Genomic DNA, 17,669 nt, shown 5'->3' with positions numbered 1-17,669 from the left:
ACTGAGCTGGTTATTCAGATTTGTCTTTCCCATTTCCCACCCTGAGAGCTTCTAGAGAGAGGGCTTGTTGTTTCACTGACCTTCAACCCTAATGACCAGCACAGACAGGGGCTTAAAATTCATCAGTTGAGTGAATGAGTAAAACTACTCAAGGCCCAGTGAAAATGGTGTCTAGAATCACTCAGGCCATTCTCTGTTACACTCTGAGGTTCCACAGAACAGTCTTCATACTTCTGTAATATATTGCTTCATATCCGTTATTTATCTATTTGTCCTATTTTCTCCATTAGACTGTGAACTGCCAGTATTATCTACACCCTCATCTCCCATACAGAAAGTACTCTACATTGAATGAACAAAGTGACTGATTGAATTGAGGACTATTTCAACCTCCCTAGCCTATTCATTTCTTTCAGATCCTTCCCAGTGATGAATGCATGAGGCAGGTGATTGTTTAAATCTTGAGGAGTAACCTGGTAGCTTAGTTAAACCAAAAAATTTACCAAGGAAGTCAAGATAACTAAAATGCACTATAAACTTAATATTGACACTAAACAAACAACTTTTAAGGTGGACAAATAATTTTATTTTGTGCATGCAAATACATGTCAAGTACTGCAAACTTTTTCCATCAATTTTCTCTCAAACACTGAAAATCATGATGCTCTATTCTGTGAACAGCCAAAGCTAATATCTCTTCACTTCAGTGCTACAGCAAAAACACACAGAATTCACTCTTTGCTATTCACTATCATCACAACCCTCATTGTTCCATCTCTGCCCTCCCCCCATATACAGGCCTTATGAATCCTAGCCTTCCCCATTTAATCCTATTCCTATATAGCACAAAGGGAAACATTACAATTTGGAAATTCAAATTGAAGTAAATGGAATAGAATTTATTCCCATATATATTCCCCATTTCATTGTACAGAATTATTTTAAATTATAGTTTTAAATAGAAGCTGAGTATATGCCTTAAAAATGAGCATTAAATCCATCTTAGAGATGGTGCCTGCTTTTTACATGATGGGTGTACACCATCTTTAATTTCATTTACATTTCAATCGAACAATAGATTTGCAAAGAAAATGTCTAATACAGACGTAAAAATATTCACACTAGAGCTTCACAATCGGTTGTACAATTGACAAACAGGCCTCTTTTCCCAAACTTTCCAGCTAAGCAAATTTATAAAATGTAATCAATGCAACAAGAAAAACATTTCTCTTTCACTTCCAGGGAAAAGAATATGCAATAAACAGTATAAATGCAGACAGCAGTTGCTGCAAGCTAACCACGATACTCCCAGGTGGCTGTACAGTGGATATGTGCAGTACAAATAAAAGCCACATGTGTTGTATCACAACTACAGTATAATTGTTTGCCCAGCTAAGAGAATGCATGCACTTCCATGCCTTGGGTTATAAAGTGAGGCCTAATTCTTGACAGATTGATGGAATATATGCAAATGACCTTGGCTTTTGGCAGTACTAAGTGCAGCCAGTGTCTGTGTTCCACTGGTTTAAGGATATTTAAATTTTTTTATTTAAAAAAAGAAAAAAACTGCCAATTTCAGACTTGGGGGAATAACTGCTCTTGGAGTAAAAACAGGACTCCACTCAAATGTGGGGTGTTCTGATTGGTGGCCTTGACTCCTTGTATTCCCTTGCCAGCAAAGGGATACAAAGAAACCACTACTAGTATAAAGGAGTAACTAGCAAATTTATTCAATTTACCCAGAAAATGAGATACTCCTTGAGCATGTTCATTTGTGGTCTGCTTGCAGAAGGGGTTCTTATGTAGAAGGAGTTACAGTAAGTGATCCCATTAACACTCTTCATTCACTAAAACACAGGGAAAGTTCTTCCAGGAAACTAATACATAGTTGCAATGCAACTTTCCCCTTGAATGATTAGTCACCAACACTGGTGACAGTCTGCTCAGAAAATGACTCTAGAAGCTAGGGAAGAAACATTCAAAGTTGAAATCACATGCTGAATCTGATCATTACAAACGCCACCCCTGTTAACAAGACAACATGGGCTTTAACATGTAAAACGCAAAAGCAAGCTAGATGGTTTTTAAAACAATGTTTTCAAATGTTTAAATGATCCCATTTTAAATTCCTACAAATCACTGTGCATCCGGTAATTTTCTCAAGGCAGCATATAAAATTGGGATGTGCTTTATAAACTTAGAATCAACTTGAAACTTGAGTGAAAGTGACCAGATCCATACAAATGGAAAAATTCAGTTCTAGTATAGGTTTCTTTTACTATCCTCTTGTGAGAGTAAACAGTTACTAGGAAAAACATCAGTGCCACTGACCCACTGAAGTACCTTCTCTTGAAAATTACGATGCACAACTTTCATGCATGACGCTGATTTACTAGATGGTATTGAAAGTAAGTCATGGCAGGAAAGGCAAAGGAAATGTGCTTTGTTCAGTTACCAACTAGATGACATACTTAAGTAACTTTCTCAGGATTCATAAGATGAAATGAGACCACAAAGAAAGAACTACTGATGCTACATCACAGTATCTGAATGAGGCACATGGTCTTCAGAATGGGACTTAGACATTTTAAAAAACACAAAAAGTCAGAACAAAACAAAAACCTCACCATTTTCCCACTTTCCAGACCTCGGATTACTTTTTCCTTATTAGACCATACACCACATATGCAGTTTAGTTGACAACATTACAAACTTCCTCTCCTATTGCTTTATATCCTTTGATTTCAAACATATGTGCATCACAACATGTTGGTAAAGGGTCAAATGATAGGGAATGCCCCCTATTTTAAAAAGTCACATTCTAGGTCCAATTTGTAATTTTTTCCTCTATATCATTAGGTACCTTTCATAAGAAGGATCAGATAAACTGCTCTTCCTTCTCAAGTGGCAGAGAACCAATGTCTTTATTTCACATCCAACACACCACGAGAAACAGAAGATGATCACTACATAAAGGATGCAATACCGAATAATCCCAACATAGAAACAATTCCTATGTTGTTAGTGAGGAAGAGAGTAAGTTTTTATGAACAGGGAGTTACTGTTTTATGGGATCACCTGCTGCAAGACAAGCATTATTTTAATATAAATGTTCTGAGACATACCAATAAGTTGGCAGGTATATACATACACCGATGCAAATGTAATTTCACTGGACAAGTAGGCAAACACCTAAGCAGTTTATCCCAACCCCCTCCAGCAGAGCACAACCAAGTTTCAAAACTTCAATTTTAAAATTAAAAAGATAAGGTTAAATACACAAGATCAATTTATGTAGTATATATTCACCCTCAGAACGTGCTGAAGATGTTTTGCGTAGTTCTGTTGCACAGAGGGTTCTTTCCCTGAGGGCACATAAGGAGCTCTCAAACTGTTAATAGGTCTCTATTTTGTAACAAAATAGCAATTTTAAAATCTTAAAAAAAAATACATTACCTTCAACATGGAAGATCTCACTATTTAAATATCCATGAAATAGACATACTGGTTTGCATATCCTTTTTGGAAATACAAACAGCAAATAAAGTACATTGGAAGCATTTCAAATGTAATAAGCGCATATTTATAGAAAGGTTCTGATATAAATTATATAACAATCACGTTCCTGTAATATCCTAGGCTAATTTATAATGTCGGAAATAAGTTAATGTAACATGGTTTAAAACTCTTGTTCCTATTCATTTCAGGTTACAGAGTGAAATAAATAAAATGTCCTTGTAGGGATGGGGGCACTGGCCATGGCAAAAAGGTACAGTACTAACCAAGGAAACTAAGTCAAGGCTACTGTGCTGTTATGCTACAAACAAACATCTTCATACATTTGAGTATTAAATAAATGTGTAAGATCTTCCATACTGACACCAGAATATCAAAACTACCCCTTTGTTTCTCAGGTATATTTACAACTTATCAGTCACCTTATGAGCATGTTCATTAAGACAGGTATCAAACACCAGTATTTACTCATTCTGATCAAGAAATTTCAGGGAAATGTCAACCCTCCCGCCCCTGGAAATGTGCACAAAACTTTTTATCAAAATCTTATCTGATACAATGCTGTGGTTTTGTAAAACAACTAAATAGCTCAGACGACCAATAACATGATCCTGTTTAAGCATCTTGCTAGCAGGAAAAGCCCTTACATACAGTACACCTGGTGAAAGATCAGCTTGGCTTAAAATATTCCAGTACAATTTTCAGAGTAAACAACTTCACAGAAGTTAATTAAAAATAATAATAAAAGTCAAACTAATCTTAAAGAAATGGGGGGAAAAACAAAGACACAAACTATAGGTAAGATCACCCAGAAGGAATGCCCAGCTTTTGTTTTCAAATGTTGACTGAAATTTAGGTTTCAATAAAATACCTCCCACAAATCTGGAGCCTGGCTTGTTGAACATACTGCATACTTTCAGATGCCAAGTCAAAACACTTTCCAGTCACATTTTAGCAGGGCAGAAATTATTCATGTTTTTAAGTATGAATAAAGGTTAGCCAATGTTCTATTATTACATGGTTCATAGTCATATCAACCTAACAGTCAGAAAAACAAGGAAAATTAAACCCCAACATGAAGTAACAATAAACGATATTTAACCAAGATAATGCAATGAACATCCAAATTAATTAGTTTAAATTAAAAACCCAGCAATACCATCTTGTTAGTCAGTGCAAACACTACATACAGGGTTTTCTCAAGAAAGCTGAAAGCACCTGATTCTTTTGCCAAGTCATCAGATTCATAATGTACAGGCTTAAATCTGCATTTTAAAAAACTGCCATTACATTAGTGCATAATTTATCAAAATTGTAAAAACGATTCTGCATAACTTAGGAGAATTTAATATCTAGTACATCAGCTGAAAGACTTAGGCACTTGGTTATATATTTAATTACTTACTTCAACAAGTAGCCTGTGTATAAATATTAACAAAGCAGAAACTATTTTTGAAAAATGGAAAATTGAAAAAAAATTAAATGCTACAGATAAAAGCACTGCACCACACTCCTACATATAATGCAGTAAAGAAAGCTAGTATATAACCCTGTAAAATTCTATGGTAAGAACATCTAACTCCACTCTTCAAAATTTAAAAAAAAAAAAAAAAAGAAAAAAAAATCCATGCAAAGTCCCATGAAAAAGATAAATAAAGCAGCTGGAATGAGATGGAAATTTCTCTCAGTGAAACATAAAATAGAAATAAATAAGTTAATTAAGTCTACTTTCACTAGATGTATCATTGTAGGATCCTGCTAGTTTAATAACTGAGTTGTTAATTTTCTATAGAAGCCATTTAAAATAGGAAATGGCTCAGTTACTGCACCGGATTGCTACAAACTCATAAAAAGCTGCTTGAAGCTTAAGTTAAATGTCCAAATTCCAATCACTTCTGGAAAGTGAACGTGTTACCCTAGTAAAGTAAATTTTCTTTTTTTTTTCATAATGCTAATGCAAGAGGGCTTGAAGTATCAAAGAGTCCACAGGAAATGGATGCCCCCAGTAATATCTTTTTTTTAAAAAAAATATACATTATATAATATATATTATATATATAAAAAGCTAGTGTAAATGCTTCCATGGTATGGTCACAGATTTGAAAGATGAACCTCTTTTCAGCTGTTAACCATCTTCCCATTTGCAACAGGTTTCAAAAAGTCGTTTTTATCTTCAGACATAACATGAGTTTTCAGAATGAGGTTGCCAACACTGACAGATGTGGCAAGAGGGAGGCAACTCACATTGCTAATGGACACTGGGAGTGGCTGACTAAAGCAAGAAGTTACCGGCAGAATTGTTTTTTGCTCCTCCCTGGGAGAGAATAAATGACATTGAAAACAAATTAGCTTTAAGTGAAAACTTTTAAGAGTAACCATACACGCTGAATAAAAGTTGTAACACACTTTAAGAGCCCCTAGCAAAGGCATGTCTTTTTCACTAAAAAGTATTGGAGGTCACTAAAAAAGTCCCATTTTCCAAAAATTATAATAAAAAATTAGAACACTGGTTAATTTAAGGCCAACAATCTATCAAGTTCAAGATTAGCCCATATTTTTGGCAGTAATTATATACTAAAGGCCAAAAATATCTTAGCAAGATTTTTAAAAAGGGAAACCCTTCATTTAGGTTTTAGTTCTCCATTTTGTAGTCTTGATGTTTGGCTATCAGAGGAAGTATAACCTGATGCTAGAGCATAAACATAAACTTTTATCCCAACCAAAAGCAAGTTTTAGGCTACTAAAATGGACCACTTGGTTAGTTCAAATTTAGTTCTCCTCTCCTAAAAATCTAGACTGACCAAATCATTGCCTTATTACGTAAGGTCTTCCCCTCATAGGATAAAACCAAAAATGAATTTAACAATGCATCTATTTCTTTTTGTTCATGCCCTATGCCCACTGGTTATGAATTTTATGTCTAACACTCACAGAATCACATGGTCTTCATCTAAACTCTGTCTCTTCTGCTCCAGGGGCTCCTTTTGGTGTTGTTGGACTGGATGCCCGTTTTCTACCGCTGTTCCATTCAGTAACTGATCATTCTGAGAACTGATACCAAGCTGTATGTCCAGGATCTCCTGTGAAAATAAAATGTTAATCCTTCAGTATGAAAGTATTCTGTACTTTAATTTCCAATGGAGTAAAGCCTCCTAGATGTGTGACTGCAGTACTTACTTCAATCTGTTCACCTTGTCCATCAGGTTCATCAGTATCAAGTGCTGAAAGCTCTAACTCTATATCCCTATCAGGCTTAGTATCAGCTGCATCTTCTGTATAATCACTCTGTAATTAAGAAAAATGGTGATTTCATATCTGTGGAAACTGCGGCTTCCCTTTTAAATTAAAATGGGAGTCCCAATGATTGATCTAAAAAAAGAAATCTGGGACTACAATTTTATTTCTACTCTTAAGTTTTAAAAGCATTCATCCACCAGAAAAAGCCAAATTTTGCACTAAGTAATGGCATAAAATAACATGCAACAGCAGCAAACAGCAAATATATTGGGCATGAAGCTGAGAGGTTCAGTTTCCTTACCTCTCCATTTCTCAGTTCAATTTCCTTGCTTAGAAGATTTAAGGTAAGGTGACGGCCTTCGTCCAGGGAATTCCACTTCTGTTGCATGGCCAGAGCATTGGCCTCCCTCTGAAGAAGCAACGAGTTACTCTTGGCCTAGAGGAAAAAAAAAAGTAAAGTCAGCTTCCATCCATAACTTTTAAATGTCATTCTATTTTTTTAAAAAATTCAAAGCAGAGTGACACAGAGCCTACCTGCTGAAGTTCAATGCTCAAAAGGTCTCCAGTACTGGAATGCTTTCTATGACCAGATAAATCAGTAACAACGAATCTGTCCCTTTAAAGAAAAATAAGTTTACTGTTATAAAAATGAAATAAATGAACCAACTAAAGCAGTAATGACTATATAACGACTATATATTATATATATTTTTTAATTTATTAATTTATTTATTTTTAGTTGCGTTGGGTCTTCACTGCTGCGCGCAGGCTTTCTCTAGTTGTGGCGAGCAGGGGCTACTCTGTGTTGCAGTGCGCGGGCTTCTCATTGCGGTGGCTTCTCTTGTTGCGGAGCACGGGCTCTAGGCAGGCGGGCTTCAGTAGTTGTGGCACGCAGGCTTAGTTGCTCCGCGGCATGTGGGATCTTCCCAGACCTGGGCTCAAACCCATGTCCCCTGCACTGGCAGGCAGATTCTTAACCACTGCACCACCAGGGAAGTCCTATATATGTTTTACATAACAGATCAACCCTGAAAGTTTCAGTCATTATTCCAAATGTAAACTTTTTTTCAGAAATTTTTGTTATATAGCTAAAACTAGCAAAGCACAGTTCATGAATAACTGGGAGTAGGATCTGTACTCTGAGAATAGAGAATCCTAAAGAATTAAGCATAACGTTACCGTTCAATATAATGTGCTGATGACGTAGCTTCATTACCATATGAACTCCATCTTGAATCAACAGCATTGACATAAGGGACATAATCTATAGAAATGTAGAAAGAAACCATGATCAGAAAAGCGAAAGATCAGATATAGATGTGAATGTATACTTTTCAAAAAAATCCATATTTATCCAACTAGCCATGTTCTCCTGGCTAAGCCATTTAATTCTGAGTTTACTGTGGCTGTTAAATGAAGAGAAATGTTCTGTATCTAACAGAGTGAGGATTAAAAAGCACAGTGCTAGAACATATCAGGTGAAGTATTAGTTAAATGGATCACCTGATACGCTGATAGGTTTTGTCGCACTTCCTTGGGAAGCAGTGGCCTGGACAGGATCCGTGGTATGGTAACCTGTACGGGAAGATCTAGAAATTGCACCCCATTTTGAGATGATAGGTCCATCACTAAAAGGAATTATTGGATCTTCTTCTTTTGTCCTTCTCTGAGTTTCAAATAAATGCACTCTTCTCTTAACATCTCCACTGTCCAGGTCCTGCATAAATAAAAGAAAATCAATAAAAAGATTGTTGGCAATTACTTCAGCTAATAATACACGTACATGCTTTCAAAAGACATAATTAAGTTTTCTGGTAAATTTAACATTAGCTGTATATCTCAATGATAACCCAACATCTACTTTAAAACACTCAACTATGCCCAAATAATTTAAACATTAAGTGCAATTTATTTCAGGCTTACCTAAATGTAACTCTGCTGCTTACAGATGAGTAACATACCAACGATATGAAGATGAAAGCATTCAGTCATTCTAAAACTTGAGTCAACATGCACGACAACCCTTGCCCCCCAAATCATACCATTAACACAGCATTTGAATTAGCAATTACATCTCTGGGCTCTGAATCGATAGCATTTATACAGGAACCTATGGTGCCACAAGACCAGGGGGAATAATGGGAAAGATGATCTTCTTCAAATTTTGTGCCACTCACACTTTCAGAGAACTGATTAAAAAAAGAAAAAAAAAAAAAGGCACAGGCAATTGGTAAGAAAGTTAAATTTACAAACTTGTAACTAAAATAAAGTAACTATTATAGAATTCACAGCACTTTATAGTGAACAAGTAAACATTCAATAACTAATATTAAAAACTGTAACAAGTAACAAATGGTATTTACATTATTTGTATTTATATTACGTATTAATAGAAAAGAGAATGCCTTCTCTTTTTTACTTTGTCCTTTAAGAAATCATAAGGAACCCCTGACTGATACTATACAGACCAAGCAACCATTTATAGCATGCCTCTAGCATGGTAAAAAGTGCTCTAAAAAATGAAAAAAAGCAAAAGAAAACACACACATACACATACACAGATTAATACAAATACATTTTTATATTAAGCAAGTGGCAATTCTTATCACTCTTGTCAAGATGGTTAGCTGCTTTGAAGAAGTACAAGTTTGATGAGATAAATTTGGATCTACTTTAAAAATTCAATATTTATGGATGGAAAAATATGATGTCTAGGATTACTTCAAAATAATCCAGTAGGAAGAGGGGGTACAAATGAAACAAGATGGGCTGAGTTGATAATTGTGGGTAATGGGTACATGGAGTTTATTACTATTCTCTCTACTTTTGCATATGTTTGAAATTTTTCCTAATGAAGACTAGAAAAAAATTTTATTTTAGTATCTCTAGGGATAGGAAATAAACCAGATGAATCAAAAAAAAATTAATGGTTTGCTCTAAATGTAACAGTACTGAAAACAGGGTACATTAAAACAATCCTGGTACAAAAACTTGTTTTGAAATGATAAGAACAATAATTAACAGTGATTTAAAACACCATAAATAATACAGCAGGCATTTCTGCACCTCTTGTGAAGTAGGGAAGGAATGTCTCAGATAGACCAGAATTCAAATCCAAGCTACTTATAGGGTGAATTTACTACTTGGGCAAATTACTTAACTTCTCTGAGTAGGATTCCTAACATGCAAAATATGGGTAATACCTGCCCCCTAAGGATTCTGTAAGAATTAAATAAAATAACTGCTTAATACAGTGCCTGGCACAAGTAGGTGCTCAATAAATGGTGGACATAAATCTTATTATTAATAAAAGCCATAAAAATAATGAGAACTATACCGCTGGAAAGATTTTTGAATTCTTGGTGGAAAAAGGACTGTGATTTAGTGGTCTTCAGAGTATCACAATGCCTAGCCATAGTGCTTACATACTCATTGTTTATTGAATTAAACTCAACTGCCACCAAACCAATGCAAAATATCCAACATAGGTAACCCTGGCTTGAATGAGTGCTCTGAAGTCAGTTGTCTGACCTATCCCTGCAACATCAAGTAATTAAAACCTTTCTTACATCAGTGCGAAAGTCTACACTGAATAGAGGAGAAGGTGGTGTTGGTGACTGTGTTGCCACAGGAAGAGTTGAAGAGACAAGAGGTGCTTTCTGAGTGTGGTACTGTGCCCACTGCTCTGGCTTTCTTCTTATCTGCTCCTCGCAACTGGTCTTCAAATGACCACAAGGTTCCTAAGGGGGGATAAAAGAAACAATCTTAATCATCTACGGAGTGGTAAATAAATTTAACTATGCTCCGTGGAAATAATGTGAACATTTACTATATTGTTGGGACAAAAAAAAAAAAATACAGTAGGGAAGTCACCCTAGCCTATTCTCCATACACTTAAACGAAAGGGTTAATATTTAGTCAAATGTTAAAAGTAAAATCTGAGCACTCACTTTTCTGGTTTAGGAAAATCATATGTATATACGTGGGGATACTAAAAATAGGCCCTGTCTTTGTATTTTGAAGATTTCTTTTTACCTTCCCTTCAGTTTCGTATCCAAACATAACATTTATTGAGCATGAATATGCATCAGGTCCAATTCTAAGAGCTTTGCTTTTTCTGATTTAATCCTCACAACAGCTTTATGAGGTAGGTACTACTATGATTTCCGTCAAATACGAAAAAATTGATATAGAGAAGTCAAGTAAAATTCCATAAGTCACACAATAAGTAAGTGGAGGAGCCAGGATATATACCTGAATGGTCTAACACCAGACTCTAGACTCTTAACCACTACACTATATCAGCATTCCTATTTCCATTATCACTTACCCTTGGTAAAGGCACAGTTGTCCTTGGCTCACTTGGTGGCTGACAAGCCACTGAATAATACCCATCTAATGAGTTATATCTTTCTCGCAAAGACGTCTGATACACAGACGAGTGCATCACATCCATTGGAGGTAAAGAATTGCTTCTAATAATGTCATCTCGTTGGTACATAGGTGGGCGCCAGATGCGCCTGCTGTCGTACACAGGAGCATACATTCCAGAAGGTACTGGAGGAACTGGTCCATACGGCTGCGGAGGAGGAGGTTGGTAAGGAGAAGAATTCATTCGATCTCGAGGCGAAAATGTACTGTAATGATCAGCATATGGCATGGAAGCAGGTGGGAGGGAGGACTCTGGAACATTACTGGACCTCACAAAGCGAGGAACACAGGGAGCCACACCAGCTGGTACTGTTGGAGGTGGTGGGTAGTATCCTTGAAAATTGGAAAAAGGAATATTTAATGTAATCTTAGTAAAATTTAACATTTTGTAATGGTTTAAAGTCTAAAGCAGCCTTTAATGTTGGAAAATAAAATAAGCTTTGAACTTTACTTTAGTTACCCCTGGTTTAGAAAGACACTGCACGCTTTCAAGACACCACTATATGAAAATCATTAATGTTCAATAATTTGTTAAACTGCTCCTTAAAAACACTTGATGAGCTATTAACAGATGGCTGGTAAATTTCCTTCTAGGCCATGTATTGCCACAGGTTTTAGATTAAGTAATTAGTTACATCATTGATTCTTAACCTTTTGGGGAGCAGAGGTTAAAGACCTCTTTCACAATCTATATAAGCTGTGCATTGTCTTTCCAAAATTATACTTAAGTATATATAAACCAAACATTTAGTATACTATTTCAGAGGACATACAGAACTCACTAAAGCTCATCCATGGACCCTACATTTGATTCATAGGAATAAGAATCTTAAAACTACTGGTATGTAAAATCATAGATTCTTAGGACAGGAAGAAAACTTAGGGGTCATATAGTCCAAAGGATTAATTTTTTAATGTAGATTTTCTAGATAGATATAAATGATTCACTAACTTATTACAACAAATGTTATATTGTAGTTTTCTTCTTAGAATTGTCTAAAATTACTTACCTGTCTGTGGGTACTGTGGGACTTCAAAGGGTATCTGAGTCCTTGGATCTTGAAAGTACTGAATGTTTTCAGAATGCTGAGGATATACTGGTACTCTAGTTATAAATGGGCTGGATTTTGGAGGCACAGAATTCAGCTCTGTTCCAACATTAGTGGGCCCAGCTGAGGTAGCCGCTATATTACTTACAGGAGTCTTGGGTGGAGAACCAATTTTACTGGAGAGAAAATTTAACAAGGGCAAATGATAAATCACTATCTATGACTGTTAAAAGTCTTTCTCAGTAGGAATGGTTCATAAAATTATAGTGACCACTAACAGCAAATGCTTCAGGTATTTCCACAGTGACAAATAAGGTCATGAATTTCATTACCACCTTACACTGTTAATTCACAAGATTATAGGAACAGATCTCATACTTTGGTGAGGGTGAAAAACAAAACAAAAAACTGCAAACAAATCCCAGGCACGATGTGACCCACTAGTCCCTTTTTACTCATACTTTAAACAAAGATTTTTCCTACTGGAAGTTTAAAAAAAATCCTGTTCAATAACTTCTCAACAGAAACAATATAGTTTACCAGTTGAATTTTTTGACACAAATAAGACATATGTAAAGGGAAGGACTGCTCTAAATATTAAGCATTAGATTAGCTGAAATGTAAACTTATTGAAGAAAGGCCATTTTTGTCCATTTTGTTAACTGCTACACGCCCAGGATCTAAAACAGTTTCTGGCACACAGGAGGCACTCAGTAAATATTTGTTGGACAAATGGAAAAGTTCCTGCCACGTAGTAGGTACTCAGTAAATATCTGCTAGATGAACAGAATGCCAATGAAATGGTTACTCATTAAATTGATGCAAAACACACAAGCTTTCTTTTTAAAAAAAAAAAAACACAAAGGATTTTCTTTGTTGATTCACCAGGCGATCAGCTCCAGAGGATCTCACCATGGCTTCTTAGGCCCTCTGAAGAAGTCAAACTTTGGCAGAGCTGAGATATGTGGTGATGCAAGAAAAAGATCTTGTTAATGATGCAGGAATTCAATACATTGCATCTCAACTAGATTAGAGGGTTTTTCTCAAACTAGAGAAGCTCTTTTAAAGCAAGAGTATAAATAACAAGGAGTATGGGCTGCCTTTAAGTCTAGCAGAGATTAGTCTAGCAGATGTTTACTTCTATGTGTAATTGTGTATTAAAATGCAGAAAATAAGAAACTGTGGATAATAATAGTAAGTACAAATGGCTTAGAGTTTAAAGATATTTTAGTGCTGTGCTTATATTTTGAAGTTCAATAAAGGCAACAAGGAAAATGATTAGGATTTCCTCTTAACAATAATAAGTAACACTAATCGATTAATGAGCACATTCCAGGCACTATTCTAAGTGCTTTACATAGATTATCTGGTCCTCCATAGCAGAATGTTATATACCATAAAATTCAGATAAGTACTTTGAAATGACAAATTCTTAGACTTTGCAGGAAAAAGGTACCAAAATCCATGACAAGGTTCATAGCCTTATGAAATCATGCAAGCTATCCCAAAAATCCAGACTTAAGGAAAAAGCTAACTTTCAGTCCCATTCTAGCCAGACAGCTAGATTCTAGATGAATTTAGGATTCTAGGCTGTCCTTTGCAGCAGGCCCTCTTACCTACATGCTTTTGCCTGTGCTGCTTTTTCTACAGACAAGACCCTTCCTTCCTAACTAGCCATACTTTTGGAATGGCTCAGGTGTCATCACCTTACCTCTAAAAAACCTTCCACAATAACTCCAGGTAGAATTATTGTGATTTTTTTGTGTTTTAATAACACTTGAAACACAACTCCATTACAGTACCTTTCAGAATATTTTATATGATACCTGTTTATGTCTGTCTCCCAAACTACACTGGAAGACTCTTAGAAGCAGGGAGTATATCTACTTCATTTTCATTAACTATGCCAACTGTCCTGGTATTTGGCACATAGTAGAAGATCCATAATTTCTGAATGAATAAATGATTTATTTACCGAGATTTACTTTTTTGAAAGTTGTTTTCTCTAGTCCATCATTTTTTTAAAAACTAAGATATATTTACCCTTGTAAGGTGTACAATTCAGTGATTTCTGGTATATTCCCAAGGCTGTGCAACCATCACTGCTATCTTATTCTGATACATTTTTACCACCCCTAAAAGAAACCTGTACTCATTAGCATTCACTCCCCATCTCCTTGTCCCCCAGCCCTAGCAACTATTAATCTACTTTCTGTCTTCTATGGATATGCGTATTCTGGACATTCACATAAATGGAATTCTACAATATGTGGCTTTTGTATCTAGCTTCTTTCACTTAATATAATGTTTTCAAGGTTCATCCATATTGTAGTATGTACTAGTACCTTATTCTTTAATGGCTGAGTAACATTTCACTATGAATATAAAATGGTTTTACAACTTTACCTTGCCAAAACCCTTCAAAAGCTCATTTCCTAAATATATTTAACACAAGATCTCCATAATCTGGTGCCAACCTACCTATCTAAATCTTATCATATTTCACCCAGCAATATAAAATTTTCCTATTCTTTAATCCAACTCCAATATTGCTTCATTTATGTAAATGCTGGCTCCCCAACTATGTCTTCATAAGTTTCTTAAATGCACAGATATCTTATACATCTCATGTATCTTATTTTTTTTTTCTTTCTTTATTTTTAAAATTTTCTTTATTTTTTTTGGCTGTGTTAGATCTCAGTTGCGGCACTCTCATGTATTTTCAAGAGTGCCAAAATCAGAGCTCAGTATTAGTGTGTAAATAACATTTGCTAAACTAGAGAGTGTTCTCTGATTTATCTCTTCGAAGATCTCTCTGAGGAAAAATTATAAGAATCCTCTGATAAACAAATTTCCCAATCACATGATAATTGCAGAAATAAAGAATATAAATGTCTACCTATCCATTAATTATTTGAAATCCCCAGCAATTTACTATGTGCCTAGCATAACACTTTTTCCCCAAAAGGTATATAATAGACATCGACAGACTATTTATGGGAAACATAATCTAAACATGCTTTAGCTCAGATTTTAAGACGCTAAAAGAATACAAAAGCCTGAGATATTAGAGGTGGAGGTAACTTTTCAGATAATCGGAAAGTTTAAAATCTTTTTTCTTAAAGAACCAAAACCTTTCCGCCAAATTAAATCTTATGCTGAAACCCCAAAACAACAATAATGGTAATAATAATAATGGTAGTTATAATAACAGCAGCAGATATTTAGTGAGTGCTATGTGGCAGGCACTGTTCAAAGCAGATTGAAGTATTAACTCATTTAATCCTCACAACCAACATATGAAGCAGGTAGTATTATTATACCAATTTTATGGATAAGTAAACTGAGGAAGACAGATTAAGTAACTGGCCTAAGATCAAACAGCTGGGTAACACTGAGCCAGAATTTGAACCCAGAGTTGGCTTTAAAGATTTCCCTCTTAACAACTACACATCATTACAGAGCATAAAGTGGAACTGTTCTAATTGAAACAGGCTGGAGGCTCAAGCATCTCACCTGCTTAGGTTTCTACTTAGTTCCTTTTTGGCACCTCTATGGACTCAATCCTAAAGTTCAAGGAAATAAGGTGAGAAAAACTCAATTCTGGTCCAACCTCTTCAGTTTACAGTTGAAGAAAACAAAACCCAGAGTTGAAGTGAATTTCCAAGGCCACAGAGCTATTCAGTTGCAGATCCAGGACTAGAACTCAACTTTTTTGGTATTTAGTGCTTTTTCTACTACATGAAACATTCTGCATAAAAATTCTGATTAACTGCTTTTCCTCAGGATAAATAAAAATACTCAGGTACTTATAAAAAGGCTAAATTACTCACGTTAAACATTTTTACCTAATACTTACTTTTCAGTTACAGACTCTGCAGAAGGCCCAGCAGCATTCTGACCATTAGTGCCAACCTTCCCCACTTTCTTCACAGTCTCCAGAGCTCTTAATGTACTGTCAGTACTACGTGGAATTAGCTGGGAAACACTGTTTTCTGCATTTGAAATTCCATTTGTACTTGGAACAATTTTCCCCGTTGTTTCAGTACTTCCTATGACAGAAATGACATTTCCGGCTGTGGTTGTGACAGTGTTGTTTACACCAACTTTATTTAGAAGAGGAAACGTTCTTACAGTTGCATTGATCTTTTTGTTCCTTAATCGATACCTGTTTCAAAAACAATAAACATATCAGTAAATATTTCACTAAATCTTACCCTAAGTAAAAAAAAAAAAAAAAAAAAAGGGGGAGGGAGCAATAGGAAAAAATGTTAAAAGGAAGAACAACTTTGAAAAACAGGTTTCTTCAGAAACTAACACACCATTGTAAAGCAATTATACTCCAATAAAGATGTTAAAAAAAAAGTTTCTTCAGCTAAATATCAAATACAGTCTACATCAAACTCTGCTATGATAGCCACATGAAAATGTATCTGCCATATACAATATATATATGTACACACAATACTTATGTATGTAGACACATAATTAATGTAGCAAGAAAAGTACAAATGTATTCAAAAAACTATTTTGAGAGAGTGGGAAGAGATCTTGAAAATTTTGTACAATTGGAATAGAAAGTACACGATATAAAAATGAAAGTAACCATACCAAATTTATTTGGGAATGTAGAATGAAAAGGTATGCAAGAGTTGAAAGAATTCTGTTACCAAATTGTTAAGGCATCATATAATTTTAAAGAGATTAAAAAAAAACCCAAAACTCATTCTTAAACATTACATCAAAATATAGAAATTTAGTATTCTATTTTTCAGATTAGTTTATGACTAAAGCAAAAAGTAAAAGGATTAAAGATATTTTCTGATATTAAATTCAGGGTTTTATTTATGGTGGTCAGATATAATACTCTAATATATGAAGCAACCTGATCTTCGATTCCATTTAAGAAAATTTATTTCCAGTCATACAACAAAAATTTCATTACAATGTAGTCCTAGTCAGTGTTCCCTCCAATATTTTAAAGTGATGAACAACTATGTTATAGGAATAGAAAGACGACTACGCACATACGGGTTCATAATTACATATACCTAAATTAATCTGATATTAATGTTATATATAACCAAACATATGCTAATTAAATACAAACAGTGTTAGTGATGAGCAATGCCTTCACAACAGTTTCCCTTTTAGTCCTCCAGTATCTATAAACAGCTTCATCATTCAATTCTCCCCATCTCATTCATACACACACACTGACAGAAGCAGCAAAGCTCAGTAAAGACAAGTATTCCCAGATGAGACTGGCTAAAGGTGGAGTGATAGAACATGAAGTTCAAAAAAACCACAGGTTATGGCCAGCTTATATATGTCATCTTATAGATCTGGGGAACCAATGATTACTTCTTGAAGAATGAGGGTTATGAGCAGACCTATATTTTAGAAAGGCAGTTTGGTGGCATGGAGAGGCCAGTG

At 35.1% G+C, this 17,669-nt stretch overlaps 1 protein-coding gene across 1 annotated transcript in view; it reads right to left on the bottom strand.

Moving 5' to 3' along the window:
* Window positions 1–563: 563 nt before the first annotated feature.
* Window positions 564–17,669, bottom strand: part of RC3H2 (ring finger and CCCH-type domains 2) — a 52,230-nt gene continuing 35,124 nt past the window's right edge. The window contains exons 10-21 of the mRNA XM_081238241.1: window positions 16,093–16,401; window positions 12,195–12,409; window positions 11,084–11,517; window positions 10,323–10,493; window positions 8,796–8,942; window positions 8,257–8,470; window positions 7,933–8,017; window positions 7,288–7,369; window positions 7,055–7,189; window positions 6,694–6,801; window positions 6,448–6,596; window positions 564–5,830 (exon numbers count right to left, since the gene is read on the bottom strand). Coding sequence (XP_081094367.1) covers window positions 5,635–5,830; window positions 6,448–6,596; window positions 6,694–6,801; window positions 7,055–7,189; window positions 7,288–7,369; window positions 7,933–8,017; window positions 8,257–8,470; window positions 8,796–8,942; window positions 10,323–10,493; window positions 11,084–11,517; window positions 12,195–12,409; window positions 16,093–16,401 — 2,245 coding nt within the window. The 3' untranslated portion in view covers window positions 564–5,634. The remainder of the gene's footprint in view (window positions 5,831–6,447; window positions 6,597–6,693; window positions 6,802–7,054; window positions 7,190–7,287; window positions 7,370–7,932; window positions 8,018–8,256; window positions 8,471–8,795; window positions 8,943–10,322; window positions 10,494–11,083; window positions 11,518–12,194; window positions 12,410–16,092; window positions 16,402–17,669) is intronic.

Source organism: Mesoplodon bidens, assembly GCF_964165515.1.
Source record: "Mesoplodon bidens genome assembly, chromosome: 6".
In the NCBI taxonomy this organism is placed as follows: Eukaryota; Metazoa; Chordata; class Mammalia; order Artiodactyla; family Ziphiidae; genus Mesoplodon; species Mesoplodon bidens.
The sequence above is the reverse complement of the archived record's forward strand: the minus strand, read 5'-3'. Positions and strand labels throughout refer to the sequence as shown.